A 15,636-nucleotide genomic window follows, 5' to 3' on the forward strand; every position below is an offset into this window, starting at 1 on the left:
GCTCAAAGTGTTGGCTGAACTTTCTGACTTTTACCTAGATTGCACAGGTCCAAAGAAATCCAGCATGAACTGCTAGCTAAAACAAAGTGTTTGAACTCACAGGTCTACAGAGTAACTGGCATCAAATGATCAAATTCTTTCAAATATTTTAGCTGCTCAAGTTAAACAAACAATTAAAGAAACATTTTTTTTTCAAAACAAACAAAACCTAAGCCCTGACACATACAGTGAGGCAACTGTCTGGGCACATTCTTACCTAGTGTCCTACCTCTTATCAGCCCTAAGCAGTAAGATCTCCAGACATAAATTATATTTCATGTCTTTACACACTGCTATCATTTCCAGCAGATATCAGTACAGGGAAACAGGAATGTAAAATGAGCAAAACAGAATGCTACCATTCTACACATTCTGAATAGGCATCACTAAATCTTCATGCAGCTAAGCAAAGCTGAGCACACTTCTTCAGTATAATAAAAGGCTAAATAACAGCAGAAATTTACAAAATTTTACATTCATAAAAAATAAATATAATTATAGAAAAGGAACCAGTGTAGTTTCACAACATATTATTTCTTAAAATTGAAGCTATTGACATTAATTGCCAAAGTTTCATCTTAAGGAGTTATGTCAATGAATGAGTCTCTTTAGGAAACACAAGCATGTGTTTCCTAAAACATGTTACCACAGTAAATTATCTATAATACCTCTAGAAAAGCAATAAAATCCTCTTACCTCCTACATACAGCGGGGAATCAAAGTTCAGAGTGGATTGCTTGGACAAGTTGGTAATTATCTTGGGGCTTCCTCCATCAATGGATAAAGATAGAACCTGATCCATAGCTAGCAGCTCCACAATGTGGAAATTTCCATCATTAATTGTTTCCACACTGCAAAATAAACATCAATAATAAACAGTTGATGGTCAGGTTATAACAGTTTTTTACCTTTTCCCCTTTAAGAGTCAATGAAGTTTCAGAACAGAACTTCTGTAGGAGTGCACTCCCCTGAAAACTACATTTTAAGCAAAGACATGCACATATGCTTAAAAGCCAATACAATACAATACAATGCAATACAATACAATACAATACAATACATCCCTTCTTCTGGACTAATGATGACAGGGCTGGAATTCCTTTTCTATGAAGACAGGCCGAGGGATTTGGAGTTGTTCAGCTTGGAGAAGAGAATACTCTGGGAAGACCTTATAGCAGCTTTTGAACATTGAAAGGGGGCTTGTAAGAAATATGGAGAGGGACTTTCTACCAGGCCCTGCAGTAACAGGACACAACCCAACTGTTTTAAACTGAGAGAAGGTACATATAGATCAGATAGAGTCTATTAAATAAAAAAAAGTGATATAAAAAAAATTCTTTAATATGAGGGTGGGTTAACATGAAACACTGGGACAAGTCGCCAGAGAATCTGTGGACCTGTTATTGGAAATGCTCAGGATCAGGTTGGATGGGGCAGACAAAATCATATAATTGGTTCAGACAGTTCCACTAACACTTGCAATAAAGTTATTTGTTATCTTTATTGTGCATGGTTACTTAAGTGTGTTCAGCTTCTGGCTAGTACAGTGAATATGAATGTTGTAATGTTTTTTCTCTCATCTACATATACCATTTCCTTCTGCTTACTAACAAGATATTAACTCACTAGTAAGAGAATGCCTGAAGGTTCTCAAGGTGAAAATGCTTGCTTCAAGCATGGCGCTTACCCTGCCTAAAGATGAGCTTACTCATGCTGCTGGACACAAAAAAAAGCTGCTGGTGCTTATCAGCCTCAATATCTACATAGCAAGTGCTTAAGTGCAGAAACTACTCTGCACTTGAACACTGCTTAAATACATCAGAGAAGGAAGAATATCATTACTCAGTTCTGAGACTGAATATATCATTGTACTTGCACAACTTGTAGTCCATTTTCCATTGCAGAAACAGAGCTGAATATATGCATGCAAGGTGTGAGCTGCAGTCCAGAGACCAGACATTAAAAGCATTCCCATGAAAGCCTTTATTTGTTTCAGGGCACCATCAAATAAGTGTGCTTAATCCTTTGAAAAAAGTTATTTAAATGAACCAATTGTATGATAGCCTGAAATGGACAGTCACACAGTCAATTAGCTCTTCTCATTGAGAAAGCAGGATAGCTGAAAGGGATTAAGTTCCTAAATCTCAAGGCAAAAATCAAGCAAATTACCTTAAAACATCCTTAGTGATGTTTTAATTAAGCTAACTGCTTTTGTCCTGGAACAGATCAGCAGCACACTTGGTCATTCACAGCTGTGACACATTAAATAGCTTCTTAGCCATTTATTACCAACTCTGTGAACAGCCTTTGCTCACTGTGGATCAAAGATCTGCATGGTAGCATGCATGCTTTACATAAACCCAGCTCTATTTGAGAGTGCAAACACATGACAGAGCAGACACTGGCACAATGAACACTTCATGGGAGCTGCCAGGAGGGGGACTGCCAGTTTCCATGGGGGGAAAGGAAACAGCCAGGGTTTATCATTCCTAAGGAGAAAGACTTATTCAAAGTATCAAGAGGTTTGTTTGATCTGATCAAGCAATATAAAAGATGCTGAGATTAAGTTACTTAACACATTTCAATGAATCCAGCAAAAAAAATGTGCTAAAATATCAAAGTTCATATAACTTCTTGACTTAAGGAAGCAAGAAACCCTGATATAATGTTCTTGTTTCAAGGAAACTTATTTTACAACTTCTAAACTTTTCACTCAATAGTATTTAGAAGAGTAAGAGCAACACAAAATATGCATTTTTAGAGCAAGGGTTAGTTCCAGGGATATACAAACCATAGTGTGTAAAGGGAATGTGTCTCTGATAAGACTGATTATCAAAAGCCTCTGGTTTAAACTGTTTCACTGGTAAAAATTTACTGCAGAAAGAGAAGCCCTCCTAGGTAAGGATGGTTTAAATTGAAGAGGAAATAAACTCAAGGCACATTTGCAACATTTCCTGCCAATGCACTTACATTACTTCTAGCCCATTTCCCATTGGAGATATGAGAGCTGAATGCATAGATCATAATGAAAAGCTGTAAGAAGAACTGATTTAAGGCTTCTGGTACTCTGTAGAAGAATAATGATCTGGGAATAAATAGTCCCACATTTCCAATAAATATATGATGAAAACTAGTTTACAGAATGAAAGATTTTTTTTTTTTTTTATGTAAAAAACAGTTAACATTTAAAAATGGATGGCCAGACAGAATAAAACACAAGTGGATCAAATTTTTCCAAATAACCATCTCCAATGAATGAATATTATTTATTGGTCTTGGCAGTGCCACAATCTCATTTCTCAGATTGACTGATGAATCCTTTTGGGATGCAGGCTCCTCCTGCAGTCAGTTCCCATGAACTGGGAGGACAGGAGGGAAGCAAAAGGGAGGGACTAGAAGGAAGGACTGGAAACATTCCAGGAGACAGCTTTAATAAGTAACAAAAGTACAGAAAGACAACATGCAATGGATGGATAAAAAGAAGATAAAGACCTTAAAAAGGGCAGGAGATATCAAAAAGATTCTGGGAAGGTAAAACAGTAAGAACTGGAAATAATGAAAGGATTTGAGTAAACTGTGTAAAAGTTTCTGTGCTACAACATACTCCTTTCTAGAACCTGAAATAGACATTAAACAGACACAGTTTGCAGAGCTATCACTAGATGCACATACATACCTATACACAAATGTGGAAATGTATATGTGGCTTCCAAAATAGAATGATGAAATCACAGACTCATTTAGGTTGGAAAAGACCTCTAAGATCATCAAGTCCAGCAACTAAACCAGCACTGCCAGGTCCAGCACAAATGGTCCAAACAATGTCCCTAAGTGCCTCATCTACCCTTCTGTTGAATATCTCCATGAATGGTGACTACACCCCTTCCCTGGGCAGTCTGTTCCAATGCTTGACAACCATTTACGTGCTGAAATTTTCCCTAATATCCAATCTAACCCTTCCCTGGTGCAACTTAAGGCTTTTGCCTCTTGTCACATTGCTTGTTATTTGTGAGAGGACTCTGATCCTCACCTGGCTACAATATTTCAGAAAATTATAAAAAGAGATAAGATTTGCCCTCAGCCTTGTCTGAGCAGCAGAAAACTTCACTACAGTTGGACTATCCCATGATAGCTTTCAAATATCTCAGAAACTCACCATCATGCTTATCAGAAATGAAATGTAGGTTAACAACAATAACAGAAACTAAAAATAATAACTAAAAGTATCCTGTGTACCTGCTTCACTAAACAACTGTGTCACCCTTTAAGGTTTTACTACATTTCCTGTCCCTTTTTTCACTACACTTACATTCTTCATTTGTCACATAATTCAAAAGAGACCAACTATGTAAAGGAGATGCTTCTCATTATTTTTAAACAGTAACCTAATTGGGGCTCTTTGTTAATTAGTCACTTTGTTATTAACTCCTCCCATGTTTACGTTTGTTTGGGTTTTTTTCTGTGTGAGTACTGGTTTTCAATCTTTCTAGATTAATCTTTATAGATGACTATAATGGACAAGTGTGAATTACCAGTATTTATTACATTTCAATAATGCCAGAGAAAGCTCAAATTTATGGGAAGGACATATATGTGTTGAAAGAGAAGAAGTATTCTAAATAGATTATAGAAATGGGAGCCAAAATAACTTGGAACTACATATGACCCTTACTCCTATTGCTTCTTATTCTCAGACAGATTAAATAAAAATCAACAAAAATAGTTAAACTCCTGAGAAAAAAGAATCTAAATTTCTTGTGTAGCCCTAACCCAGACAGAAAATAAAAATATTATTTTGAATAGGAGTATAATAATTTATAAAAATAATTTATTTTCACTGAAATGTCCCTAACAGAATGCAGAACAGTGTCACTGTTACAAACTCTAGAAGCAAATATACCTATATATAATTTTACAATAAAAGTTGTAAATAGAGTGAAAAGAACATTCAAGGAAAACTGATTTAATACTTCCCCTTTACTTCTGAACGTATTTTTAGCACCAAGAGGGAAGTCAAGGCCAGGAAGTGATGACTCTTGTCTTTCTGCTCACTCTTGCAATGACTGTTTGCTAATTCCTGTGATGTTATACAATACCTCCCAAAAAGTTCAGGTGGTAATGTTTCAGAGAGACAGAGAAATATGATTTAAAAAAAAAACCCTCAAAAATTATGCTACTGAAGCAGCTGTAGATTTTTTCTCTTAATGACTTTGGAAGCAAAAGCCATTTATTTTTCAAAGGTAGTGCCTTTTTTCAGAAATCAAGTTTTTAGCTTTCTCTTCACTTGCCAGGGAAAAATCCCACATTATATGACTGCCTAACAGAGAAGAGAAGCTTCTATTTAATTTCTGCTTATACATTGTAGTTTTTAATTTTACTCAGTAGACTAGGAAATTATTTGGCAGTTACAACTAAGAAAAAACTCCACTGCTACATGTGAGCTTTACAAATGTAAATAAATAAATATTATACTGAAAGCTAACTCTTATTCTGTTTTAATGCATCAAATATACTAGTTGCCTGACATATCTGCATTAGAATTACTTGCCAACCAAATCACATCTTCTGGCAAGAAGTTTTAAGTGTCTGACAACACATTAATTTGCATATATTTTCTTTAACCATGTATTAAAAAATGTGACTTTGATACAAGTAATGAATGTAGGTTTTTTTCAGTTACAAATGTGTTTCATCCAGGTTCACCTGTAAATAGCAGAGGCTGGATATGATCCTGTGTCATAGCTGACCCTCACTCTACCCCGGTACAGTTCCACTGCTATATGATCTTTATCGCCTTTGTACAGCAGGATCCCACTGTCTTCATCTGTGGCAATCTAGTTAAAAGACAGAAATATTTAGAAACCACAAAAAATAGGTATTTAATCAAAATGAAGTATGAAGTGAATCTCTGAATTTACTGCCATAGTCTGTTACTTCATCATAAAATTATTTTTTGAAGCACAACCTGTTTCTGTTGCTATAAATAAGCCCATCTACTTCAATGTGAATATAGAGTTATTGCATTAACTCTTCTAGATTTTTAGCTCAAACTGTGAAAAGCTCTTTAAGTGAGCCAATGACAACTTTGGGTCATTTTCCACATCATGGAAAGTCATTTACTCTCTTTTCCAGAAAAGAGAATCCACAAGACAAGTGAACTTACCTGTAGAGTGATATTGGTTTGGGGGCGTATCTTAGCTGAAGGGATTTGCAGATACGATTCTTTGTTGACGAAGTTTATACTAATGAGCTTTTCACATTTCTCACCCTGGTATCCTGATAAACACTGACAGATGGGTTCACTTTCTTTTATGATACACTGGGCTCCATTTTGACATTCGTAATTATCACAAGGGCTGGTGCGAGGTAGAACCATTGGCGGTGAAAACTCACAAAACAAGCCACTAAATGAACACAGAAAACTATCAGTATTTCCAAGAAAAAACAACTGTGACAGAAGACATCCATGTTTGTACTGCCTTCAGATCCTTCTCACCTGTACCCTTCTGGGCAAATGCAGGTGTATCCATTAACGGCGTCCGTGCACTGCGCTCCATTTTTACATTTGTTGTCTTGGCAGTCGTCAAAGTCAATGTCACAATGCTCACCTACATATCCAGGTGTGCAATCACATCTGTAAAACAGCAAATCAGACAGCACAGTGCCTTTTAATGACCCACTGTGATTATAAAAAAGTTAAGGAACTACTGTATTGTTTAAAAATCAAGGAAAAAAAGGCATTCCTAATACCTTGTGTGCAAAGACTTTATAGCCTCGTCATACTATTAGATGGGGAATCTACATATGTGATAAATACAGGTTTGCTAGTTAAAATGTTTACACACCTGCCATTATATTGAGGAATTGTGTGCAAATCTAGAGAGCCCTCATGAGTAACTTAGGCAGGTTTTAGAATTTATGAGCAACACAGAATGTTACAGGATGTTATTCATGGCTGCAAACACTAAACCTAATCAATATGCTTTAAACCAAGACAAATAATCCGAAGCTGCCACTGATGGTTATTTTATTTGTCAACTGAACAGCTATGAACAGACCAATGGTCCATTTATGCAGTTTAAAGGGTTACGCATAATTCTTTTGCTCCTAATGTTCCACCAGTCTGATTTACTAAAAATAGTTCCATGAACTAACAGAAGTCTCAAAACCCATCATCTGCCCTCCCTGAAGTCCCACTGGTCTAGAAACAGCCCATCCTCAAGAGTGTATGTAATGATTTTTGGTTTTTTGTTGGTTTGGGTATTTTTTTCCATGTGAAACTCATTGCTAATGCTAGTGGCATTCCTTCAGGGAATTCTCATATATAGGATTGAGAGAATTCTCATAACTCTGTCAAAAATTAATGGAAAATATTACAAATTCATGCATCCATATGATATTTTTTTTAAATTAAGATGTAATTAATTGATTTCATTAGATCTTGTGATTCCCTCCTCAGTGTCATTTCTTTTACTATCTAAAATTTTCTCTAAGCTGGCAAAAGTGATTTCAAATAGCCATGTAAGTTTAAATTTAGCACTTCAATCAAATATGTTTCATTTTTTATTCAACAACAGGTATAAACAAGACAAGGGAAAAAGAATATAAAGCAACATATCAAAAGTCTGACTGAGATACATCTTGAAGTATACTGCATGTGCTATTTTCTGATTTAAAAGTAACAGAAAAGAATAATGAACTGGAGAGTAAAGTATTCGACACTAAACTAGGTTTATTGAAGTGACAGGAAAAAACAAACATAATGCACTACAACAGAAACCAAATAATTTTTCTATTTTCCAGTTTGAAACTATCAACTTAATTTCACATTCAACTGAATATTTAATATTTTTATGCCATATTTTAAATAAAATGTCATCCACAAGTATTGGGAATGACAATCTGATTTTAGCACAACAGCATGCTGTGCATAAAACGGGCTCTTCTGAGAACAATTTAAATCTGCAGGTTTCCTGTATTTATTAACCTAAAGCCTATTAAAACAACTTTAAATTGTTACATACTAATTAATCATGATAAGGATATGGTGTAATTAAAGATTAGCTTTCCTGGGGAGGGACTTCTTTACTTTGTACCTTTCAGTGTGCCTTCCTAATAATCTCTTTCACAATTACTTCTCTAAAAGCAATATAATTATTCCACTTCAATTAAATGCAATTATTTTCCTACTGTTCAAACTCCTATAAGGGTTTTTGTATAAAGCATCATAAAGGCTGCCTGTGTTTCTATTTAAAATCTGGTAGGAATTAGACCTTTTAAAGATCAGTGAAATTCAGTAAAACATACTTAAGATAATAATGCAGGTCTATATGAAAATAATGGCCTGTTCTGCCATAAGGTTTAATAATAATCATAATTAGTACTTTGAGAATAGAATTGGCTTCCACTTAAACAGAAAGAAAGGAAGCTAAGCAGGATACAAAAATACAAACTTCGATCCAGTCAGACTCTATTAACATTTCAGACTCACTTGTATCCTTTGGGTGTTAAGATACACTTTGAATCATGCTGGCAAGGATTCAGGTTCTGGGCACAGAAATCTAATTTCTCCTCACAGAGTTCACCTGAAATACAATGTATGTTGTCAATTCAGTGAAAATATCACAGTGACCTGAAAATACAAATGAACAGAATTTTAAAAGCAATTCTTTTCCTAACACTAAAATATGCATACTTCTTTACATAACAATAAATACCTTTATGATAAATATTAATATATAAATTTATGGTTATACAGAAATAACAAAAATAAATAATAATATACCTGGTAAATAATTTATAAACAGTATCAAGTTCAATCATCTATATATGGATATAAATAGTAATTTTGTAATTCTTTTTTCTTTTACAATATTTATTTAGCTCTGCTATATAGCAACACTAGTGACTGAAGTCACTAGAACAAAAAAGCCATCAATATGCTTCTCTTTTGCTTATTACTAAGCACATAACACACAGATATATCCAGATTTGCACTATCACTATAAGTAGTCTATTACCTGAAAAAAACCTGTTAATATCACTGCATGTCAATACAATTCCAATTATCCAAAAATGAAAACTTGTTTTCTACTTTTCCTTAAATATGACTCTCCATTTTTTGCATTTGTTAATGTACCATAATTATCTATAATCTGTTCTGTGAAAAGAAAAGAAAAAGACTATGTAAAATGTCTATCCTTCCCTGCTAATAGAGGCAGTGGCTCTAGTTTCCAAAATGGGCTTATAATCCAAAAAGTTTTTTAATATGGTTTTTTTTTTTATTTGCAACTTTATTAAAAGGAAACACAGGTTTGTACACAGATCAACAATATCTTGTTCCCTGACTAACTTAGCAGATGATGCCATGGATTGTGCACTTGCTAAGCTTGTAATCACTGTTTTTTAAGGTAGGTATACTTATTCCAGCATCCATATGAAGAATATATGTGTAATATACATGTATAAACCCTGTGCCTGCTGAATACAGGGACTGACAAGTCCATCAGACTCTGAAACCATGGAAGCAGCAGGGTTGTCCCTGTCCTTTATTCCCTTCCAGTAATAAAACACACTCTGGCAAGCAAAGAGAAGTAGAACTGTACATTACAGTGACAGTGACAAACAGAAGAGCAGAAGAAATGAGGGAATGATCAGACACTTTCACTGCTCAAGCTGCACTTGCCTTCAAAGAGGTGATATTTGGTATCCCTCAGTTTCACTGAGCTGAGCATGGCAGTGGCTTGTAGTGCAGTGGACAAATAAACCAAAAAAGAGCTGAGAAACAGTCTATATTAACCAAGGATAGAGAAACCAAGGATGGAGAGAAAGGAAAATTGAAGCAGGAGCAAAGACAGTTATGCCAGTTGAGAACACAACTGAAAACCATATACCAAGTGCAATAAGACATGAGACCTCTACATCTTCAAAAATGAGAGGACAAGAAAAAAAACAGCTAGACAAGTATTTTGCAGCCATTCAAAAGACTCAGACTGGGTCTATACAAAGATAAAAAAAAAGTTAATAAATAAATGAATAAATAAATACCACATTCTCTATTTGCAAGTAGTGTGTTTTCTCTACAAACCAAAGGTTGGAAAGGTTTATGATAACATAAGAAAATAGCCCTCATGAACAAGTCACTTAATAGCCTCAGGAAAACTGTCAGTAACAACATGACTTAGTCAATACATGTAGGAAATTGAATGGAGATCAAATGCAGGCCACTGAAGATGACAAATACAAAGGGTTATAATTCTACCCTCAAAGCCTCTTCAAGCTCTTAATAGAATTATTAGTCTGGAAATGTGCAATTGTTATGACTAGGTCAGTGCACAAAGAATCCTGAAATACCATGGATTGTTTTCATCCCACGATATATTAAACAAAACCCAGATCCCTTTCTCTTTTCAAAGGGTTTTGTTCAAACAAACTCATATATATATATAGGTCTTCAATGCTGTTCTTCACATAGCATTTAGTCAACTTGTAATAGCTGAAATCTGTTCAAAGAGCAGCAGTGATTAAGAGTGAGATGTAAGTATGGGAACAGTGAGTTCAGATTTTAAGGATCATGGGAGTAGAATAAGCAAAAATTTCTGTTGTTTTAACCTAGTTTGTTCACATTCCCATAGTTTAGATACACACCAATAAAAATATCTTATTATGGCATATATTGTATATTAAATTACATGCAGAACTGAAAAATACATGACACCCCAACTACAAGTAATAAAAAATGTGGTTGTACATATTAACTTGTATAAAAGCACCTCTAAATATTCCCAAGATTATTAAATCTGACAGCATATCAGAGAGCTTCTGAAAGTGACACATTGAGCCTATCTCCCAAGCAGGGCTGGAGTTTGCTGTCTCTTATACATTCACAGCAATGAATGTAAAAGAAGACCAAACTACCTAGAAAATGCAATTTAGGAGTGGCATAATAGGAACAAGCATTCTTACCATTCCTGTCAAATTTATTGAACTGATTTTGCTACAGGACATTGATCTGGCTTAGATCATCATTGGCACAGATTTCTGAAATAACTTCAGTGGCAAATAGTTTTACTCAATAATAACTAAGCCTGTACATTTTTGTAAATCCTTCCCCAGGTAAAATACAGGATTAAAATAAAATACAGGATTTCTTGGAGTACACTGCATTTTAGTATTCATGGGTGACTGGCCCTTATATCTTCAGAACGATACTGAAAGCACAATCACCTCATGAGGAGTGCTCAGGGGCACTTGAAATCTCCTTATTTCCTTCTCTTGGATGTGAGTCCTACATAATGATTGGGCATTTCAGTTTTAAACAGGTTTACCTTTTTGAAAAATGTCCACTTCAGATTATAAAATCACTGTTACACAACCAGGCACACTGCAGCCAAATGGTTTGCAAACATCATCAAACATCACCAGGCATTTTTGAGACTATGGTCAGAGTTTGATCTGAGTACTATGTAGAAGAGCACATAGAAGCAGAACTTTTTGTGCTGGGACAGCAGAAAAGCAAGGAAACTTGTCCCTTGCATTTGCAAACTGCATGCACAGTGAATCACATCCTTGGAGTTTTAGTTAAATAGTCAGTAGCAAATAGAACACAGGATGGTGACCATGTAGCAGAAGACTCATGTAAAAAACTACTATGACCATAAAAGTCAGCTTTACTTACAGTACAACCTTTAGGTATTAAAAAAAAAATTAGCATTAATAGCAACTTGTACACAGGATCAGTAAAGAAAATATCAAGATGTAATAAAATATGTACATCAGATACTTAATTTCTGAATGAAGATTTAGATACCAGAATAACAAGACAAGGTAACCCAAATTCAAGGTCTTCTACAGCTAATAGTTAATAACTGCTAATATTAATAAATGCTAATAGATCTTTTTCTGAATGGAGAATTCTCATGGCCAAAATAAAACTGTTTCTGAAAAAGTTAATAAAAATGTATGTAAATTATGGGATATGGAATATAAACCACTGAAGAATATAGTTTCATGGTAAAGAAACCCCTCCTTCAGCATACTGGACAACCATTGTGTTATTCAGAATTTAAACGAGACAAGTAGTAGTTTTAGTAGAATTTAAATGAGAAGTAGTTAATTTTGTTGAAATGAAAAGATAGTGATTAAAGTGAAACATTCATTGGACAAAAAACCACAGTTTTACAAAGTTAGGTTCCTTGGATTTACTGGAAGGAAATCTTATAGAGTTTCTTGATTTGAGAAACATAATACAAGGTTTAAAGAGCATACTTCAAAATAATCAGAGAAGGCTGAGGAAAAAAGTCTCAATTCAAGAAATTGACACCAATCTGTGAGGACATTAGTTTATTCATCTAATAACACTGTAACTGAGGCTTCTGTAAGAGCTTGGCTAAGTAATTATATTTTTAAAAGATGGGAACATTTCTGTATGTAGGAGAATAAGGAACGGACTAGTTTGTTTAAAAGTAAGTAGTGGATAAAGTGTCAAAAAACCTGTGAAAAGCTTCCAAAGTTTAATTAGAATGAGCAATAACCCTTTTCAGAAGACATCTGGCTTAATTAATCTAAGGAAGTCTGAGTTCTGGTACAGAGTGGCATTGAAACCAGTGGAATTATGAACAAACACGACCCTCCAAGCTCAAGACAAATATTTACTGAGATTTTGCATAGAGTATGATGCAGACTCAAACAGTCAGACAACACTATGAAATACTGATATATCCTGATGATACTTTATATAGGTAACCAAAGCTGTATGTTTGCTAGATTCACAGGTCAGTTTGTGTTTCTTCTGTGTGTTAATTCACTCTTATGACTTGATAAGATGATAAATCACTAAAAACTTCATCATAGAATACCAGGTTTATCCCTCAAGGATCATCTCCTGGAAAAAGCAGAAGAGACACAATGTTCTAGCACCCTTTCTAGCTGAATCCTGAAAGGGTCTGTTGGGAAATCCACCACTATCCTGGAAAGATTATTCCAATGGCACCATGTCCTGACAGTAAAAATTTCCCTCTTTTTTAATTCTAACTGGTATCTCCCCAGGAGTGCCTTGTACCCATTACTCCTCCTCTTTTCCCTGTGATTCCTTGTGAAAAAGGGAGTCTCCATTTTCCTTGCAGCCACCCTTTTTAATACTGGAACAGGGTGATAAAGTCTCCCCAAGTCTTCTTTTCTCAAGGCTGACTAGACCCTTAACTCTGGATTTTCCATTTTATAGATATGTACCAGAACAAATAATGAGTAAAAAGGCAATGAAGTGAAAAAGGATTTACATCTTTGTTTTTTTGAATAATTGGTAAATAAATTTAAGATAAAGGAATGTCAGCCACTACACTTCTGAATGAAGAGGACAGCTCTAACAAAAATGGACATGGGCTTCTTAATGTAATAGCACATTGCTAATTACAGGCAAGTTTATAAAGAAACAAGTTTAAAATGACCCTTATTAGCAAAGTTGAGTTTGATATTAAAAACAAAAAACAAAAAACAACCAAAAACCCCCTCCCCAAAAAAGCTAGACAGAGAATCCAAAAGTGACAGTAGTCATTTTTAATTATCAAAACATAGTTTTTTCCTAGATTATTCCCTCTTCCAAAGTCAAAACTGCCAATACCTACCACAGAATAGAACAGAAGGAATTTAAGTGTGTGCTTATATATCCATTTCATCTTCTGAGCTTAGTTAAGCTATACTGTGAGTCAACATCTGCAGTGTTTATGTTTTATCAATTAGGTATCACTGTCTGACTCTGTGACTGGAGGTCTCTGCTTAACACTGTGACTCAAACAGCCAATAGACTGCAGCAGGGGTTGGAAAATGACTGTGCCATTTAAGAAACTATATATAGAAAACTGCTGCATTTTTATTGTCTTCAGCTTGACGTGCAGTATACAACATGAATTATTTCAGACCTTTTATTCAGAAATATTTATTTTATTCAGAAAATACAAATAAAAATATTGACTATATGAGGGATAAAATTTCTTAGAATTAACAAAAGTTCTCAGTGACAGTAGAATGCAGTTTATAACCATAAATCTGAACATTTTTTTGAATTTAATTTTAGAGTCAAATTGCTGGACTGTTCCCATCTTTCAGCATTGCATAAGTATTTTTAGCTGTCTCCCATGCTTGTGGATCTCAGTATAAGATAAGGCTTAGTTTAATTTAGTTAAACAGATTCATTTTTTTAATGTTCTCTGTTAACAACAAAAAACCAGTAACTTTTAGGAAGGTAAGCTTTAAGACAATTAATGTAAACAGAAGGGTGGATCATAGACTAGAATGAGTCAAGGCAGTGATTAAACCAGAAGCAGGTAGCTCAGCTTGCCACAAATATCATGTAAATTTCCCCTTTATGCAAATGTAGTAAAATTATTTCAATACTTGAGCTTTTAATATAGAATGGAAATTTAAAGTTTATTAAGCTAGATGAAATAGAAAATTTTATGAGTGATAAAAAGCAAGAATAACAAATGCTTCTCTTTTTTCTAAGAATCTGTAACACATGCGGTTCTTACAAGGGTGAGAATTAGTATTTAATTTGATGGAATTATTGAAATTTTTATCAAGTTTGATATTACATGATTTGCATTTGATTACTTGCATGCTTAAATTTCAGGAAGGTACTTATCTGATTACCAAGTGAATTCAAAGTACTAATGCAACTCCTTTATTGCAGTGGCAAGAAGGTTGTGTCTAAGGCTTGCATAAACTGAGATAAACTTGAAATGATCTCTTTTTTCCCCCTAATACTGTCACAATTCAAAAGATGTCTTGCATGATAAAACTGACTGATCCTCCAGGCACCTTGTAGACTATCAATAACTTCCATGTTCAGCTGATAAGCTAATATAAACATGTATCACACACACATCTGTTTAGTCTTGGAGCCAAACTTAGTTCACATCCCCTGGACGTTTGATAATTTGTTTGTGAGGAGTTTGTTCTTTCTATTATCAATAATTTTAATATGTTACAGTTCACACTTGATAATAAACAAGAAAAACAGCAGGCTATTTTTGTTGTCCAGATGAGTAGTAATAAAATGCAAATACAGCAACATGTCTAAATGGAAGACAGTTTAAGCATGGAAAACCTGTGGCTGGAATAATTTTCTGAAAATGTCTCATACTCTGCCCCAGTTACAGAGAAAATTTACACTATGAGTTTAAGTTACAGGAATTATTAATCAGATATCTAAATTAATCAATATAGATGTTATTAGGCAACTTAGATTATATAACTGCAATCTTGCTTAACATGTAATTTCATGGATAATGAACATATTTTTATTATGATATATAATATAATATATTGCTTCAGGAACTGAAAATATATTTATCAAATTAATGGCAAGTATACCAAAATATTCATTTGCTTTTAAACTAAACATGCAACTTTATAAATATGCTGCCATTGATTATGGTAGGTCTCAGATTGTATACCTGATCAGATTGCAGAGAAGATGATTTATCTCTGCTAGTGTGTGATAGCTGCTAAGCAGAAACGTAAATAATATTAAAAATCAAACACCCAGTTAGTGTTATAAATCTCTTCAATATTACCTTTTTTCTACCATAGCCCCAGATT

General features: G+C 34.4%; 1 protein-coding gene across 1 annotated transcript in view; it reads right to left on the reverse strand.

Annotated features, from left to right (window-relative positions):
* Positions 1-15,636, reverse strand: part of SLIT2 (slit guidance ligand 2) — a 255,593-nt gene that overhangs the window by 10,304 nt on the left and 229,653 nt on the right. Inside the window, exons 29-33 of the mRNA XM_059470506.1 lie at positions 8,531-8,624; positions 6,536-6,673; positions 6,203-6,443; positions 5,743-5,873; positions 736-890 (exon numbers count right to left, since the gene is read on the reverse strand). Of these exons, the coding sequence (XP_059326489.1) occupies positions 736-890; positions 5,743-5,873; positions 6,203-6,443; positions 6,536-6,673; positions 8,531-8,624 (759 nt within the window). The remainder of the gene's footprint in view (positions 1-735; positions 891-5,742; positions 5,874-6,202; positions 6,444-6,535; positions 6,674-8,530; positions 8,625-15,636) is intronic.

This window comes from Ammospiza nelsoni, chromosome 4 (assembly GCF_027579445.1).
Source record: "Ammospiza nelsoni isolate bAmmNel1 chromosome 4, bAmmNel1.pri, whole genome shotgun sequence".
Lineage (NCBI taxonomy): Eukaryota > Metazoa > Chordata > Aves > Passeriformes > Passerellidae > Ammospiza > Ammospiza nelsoni.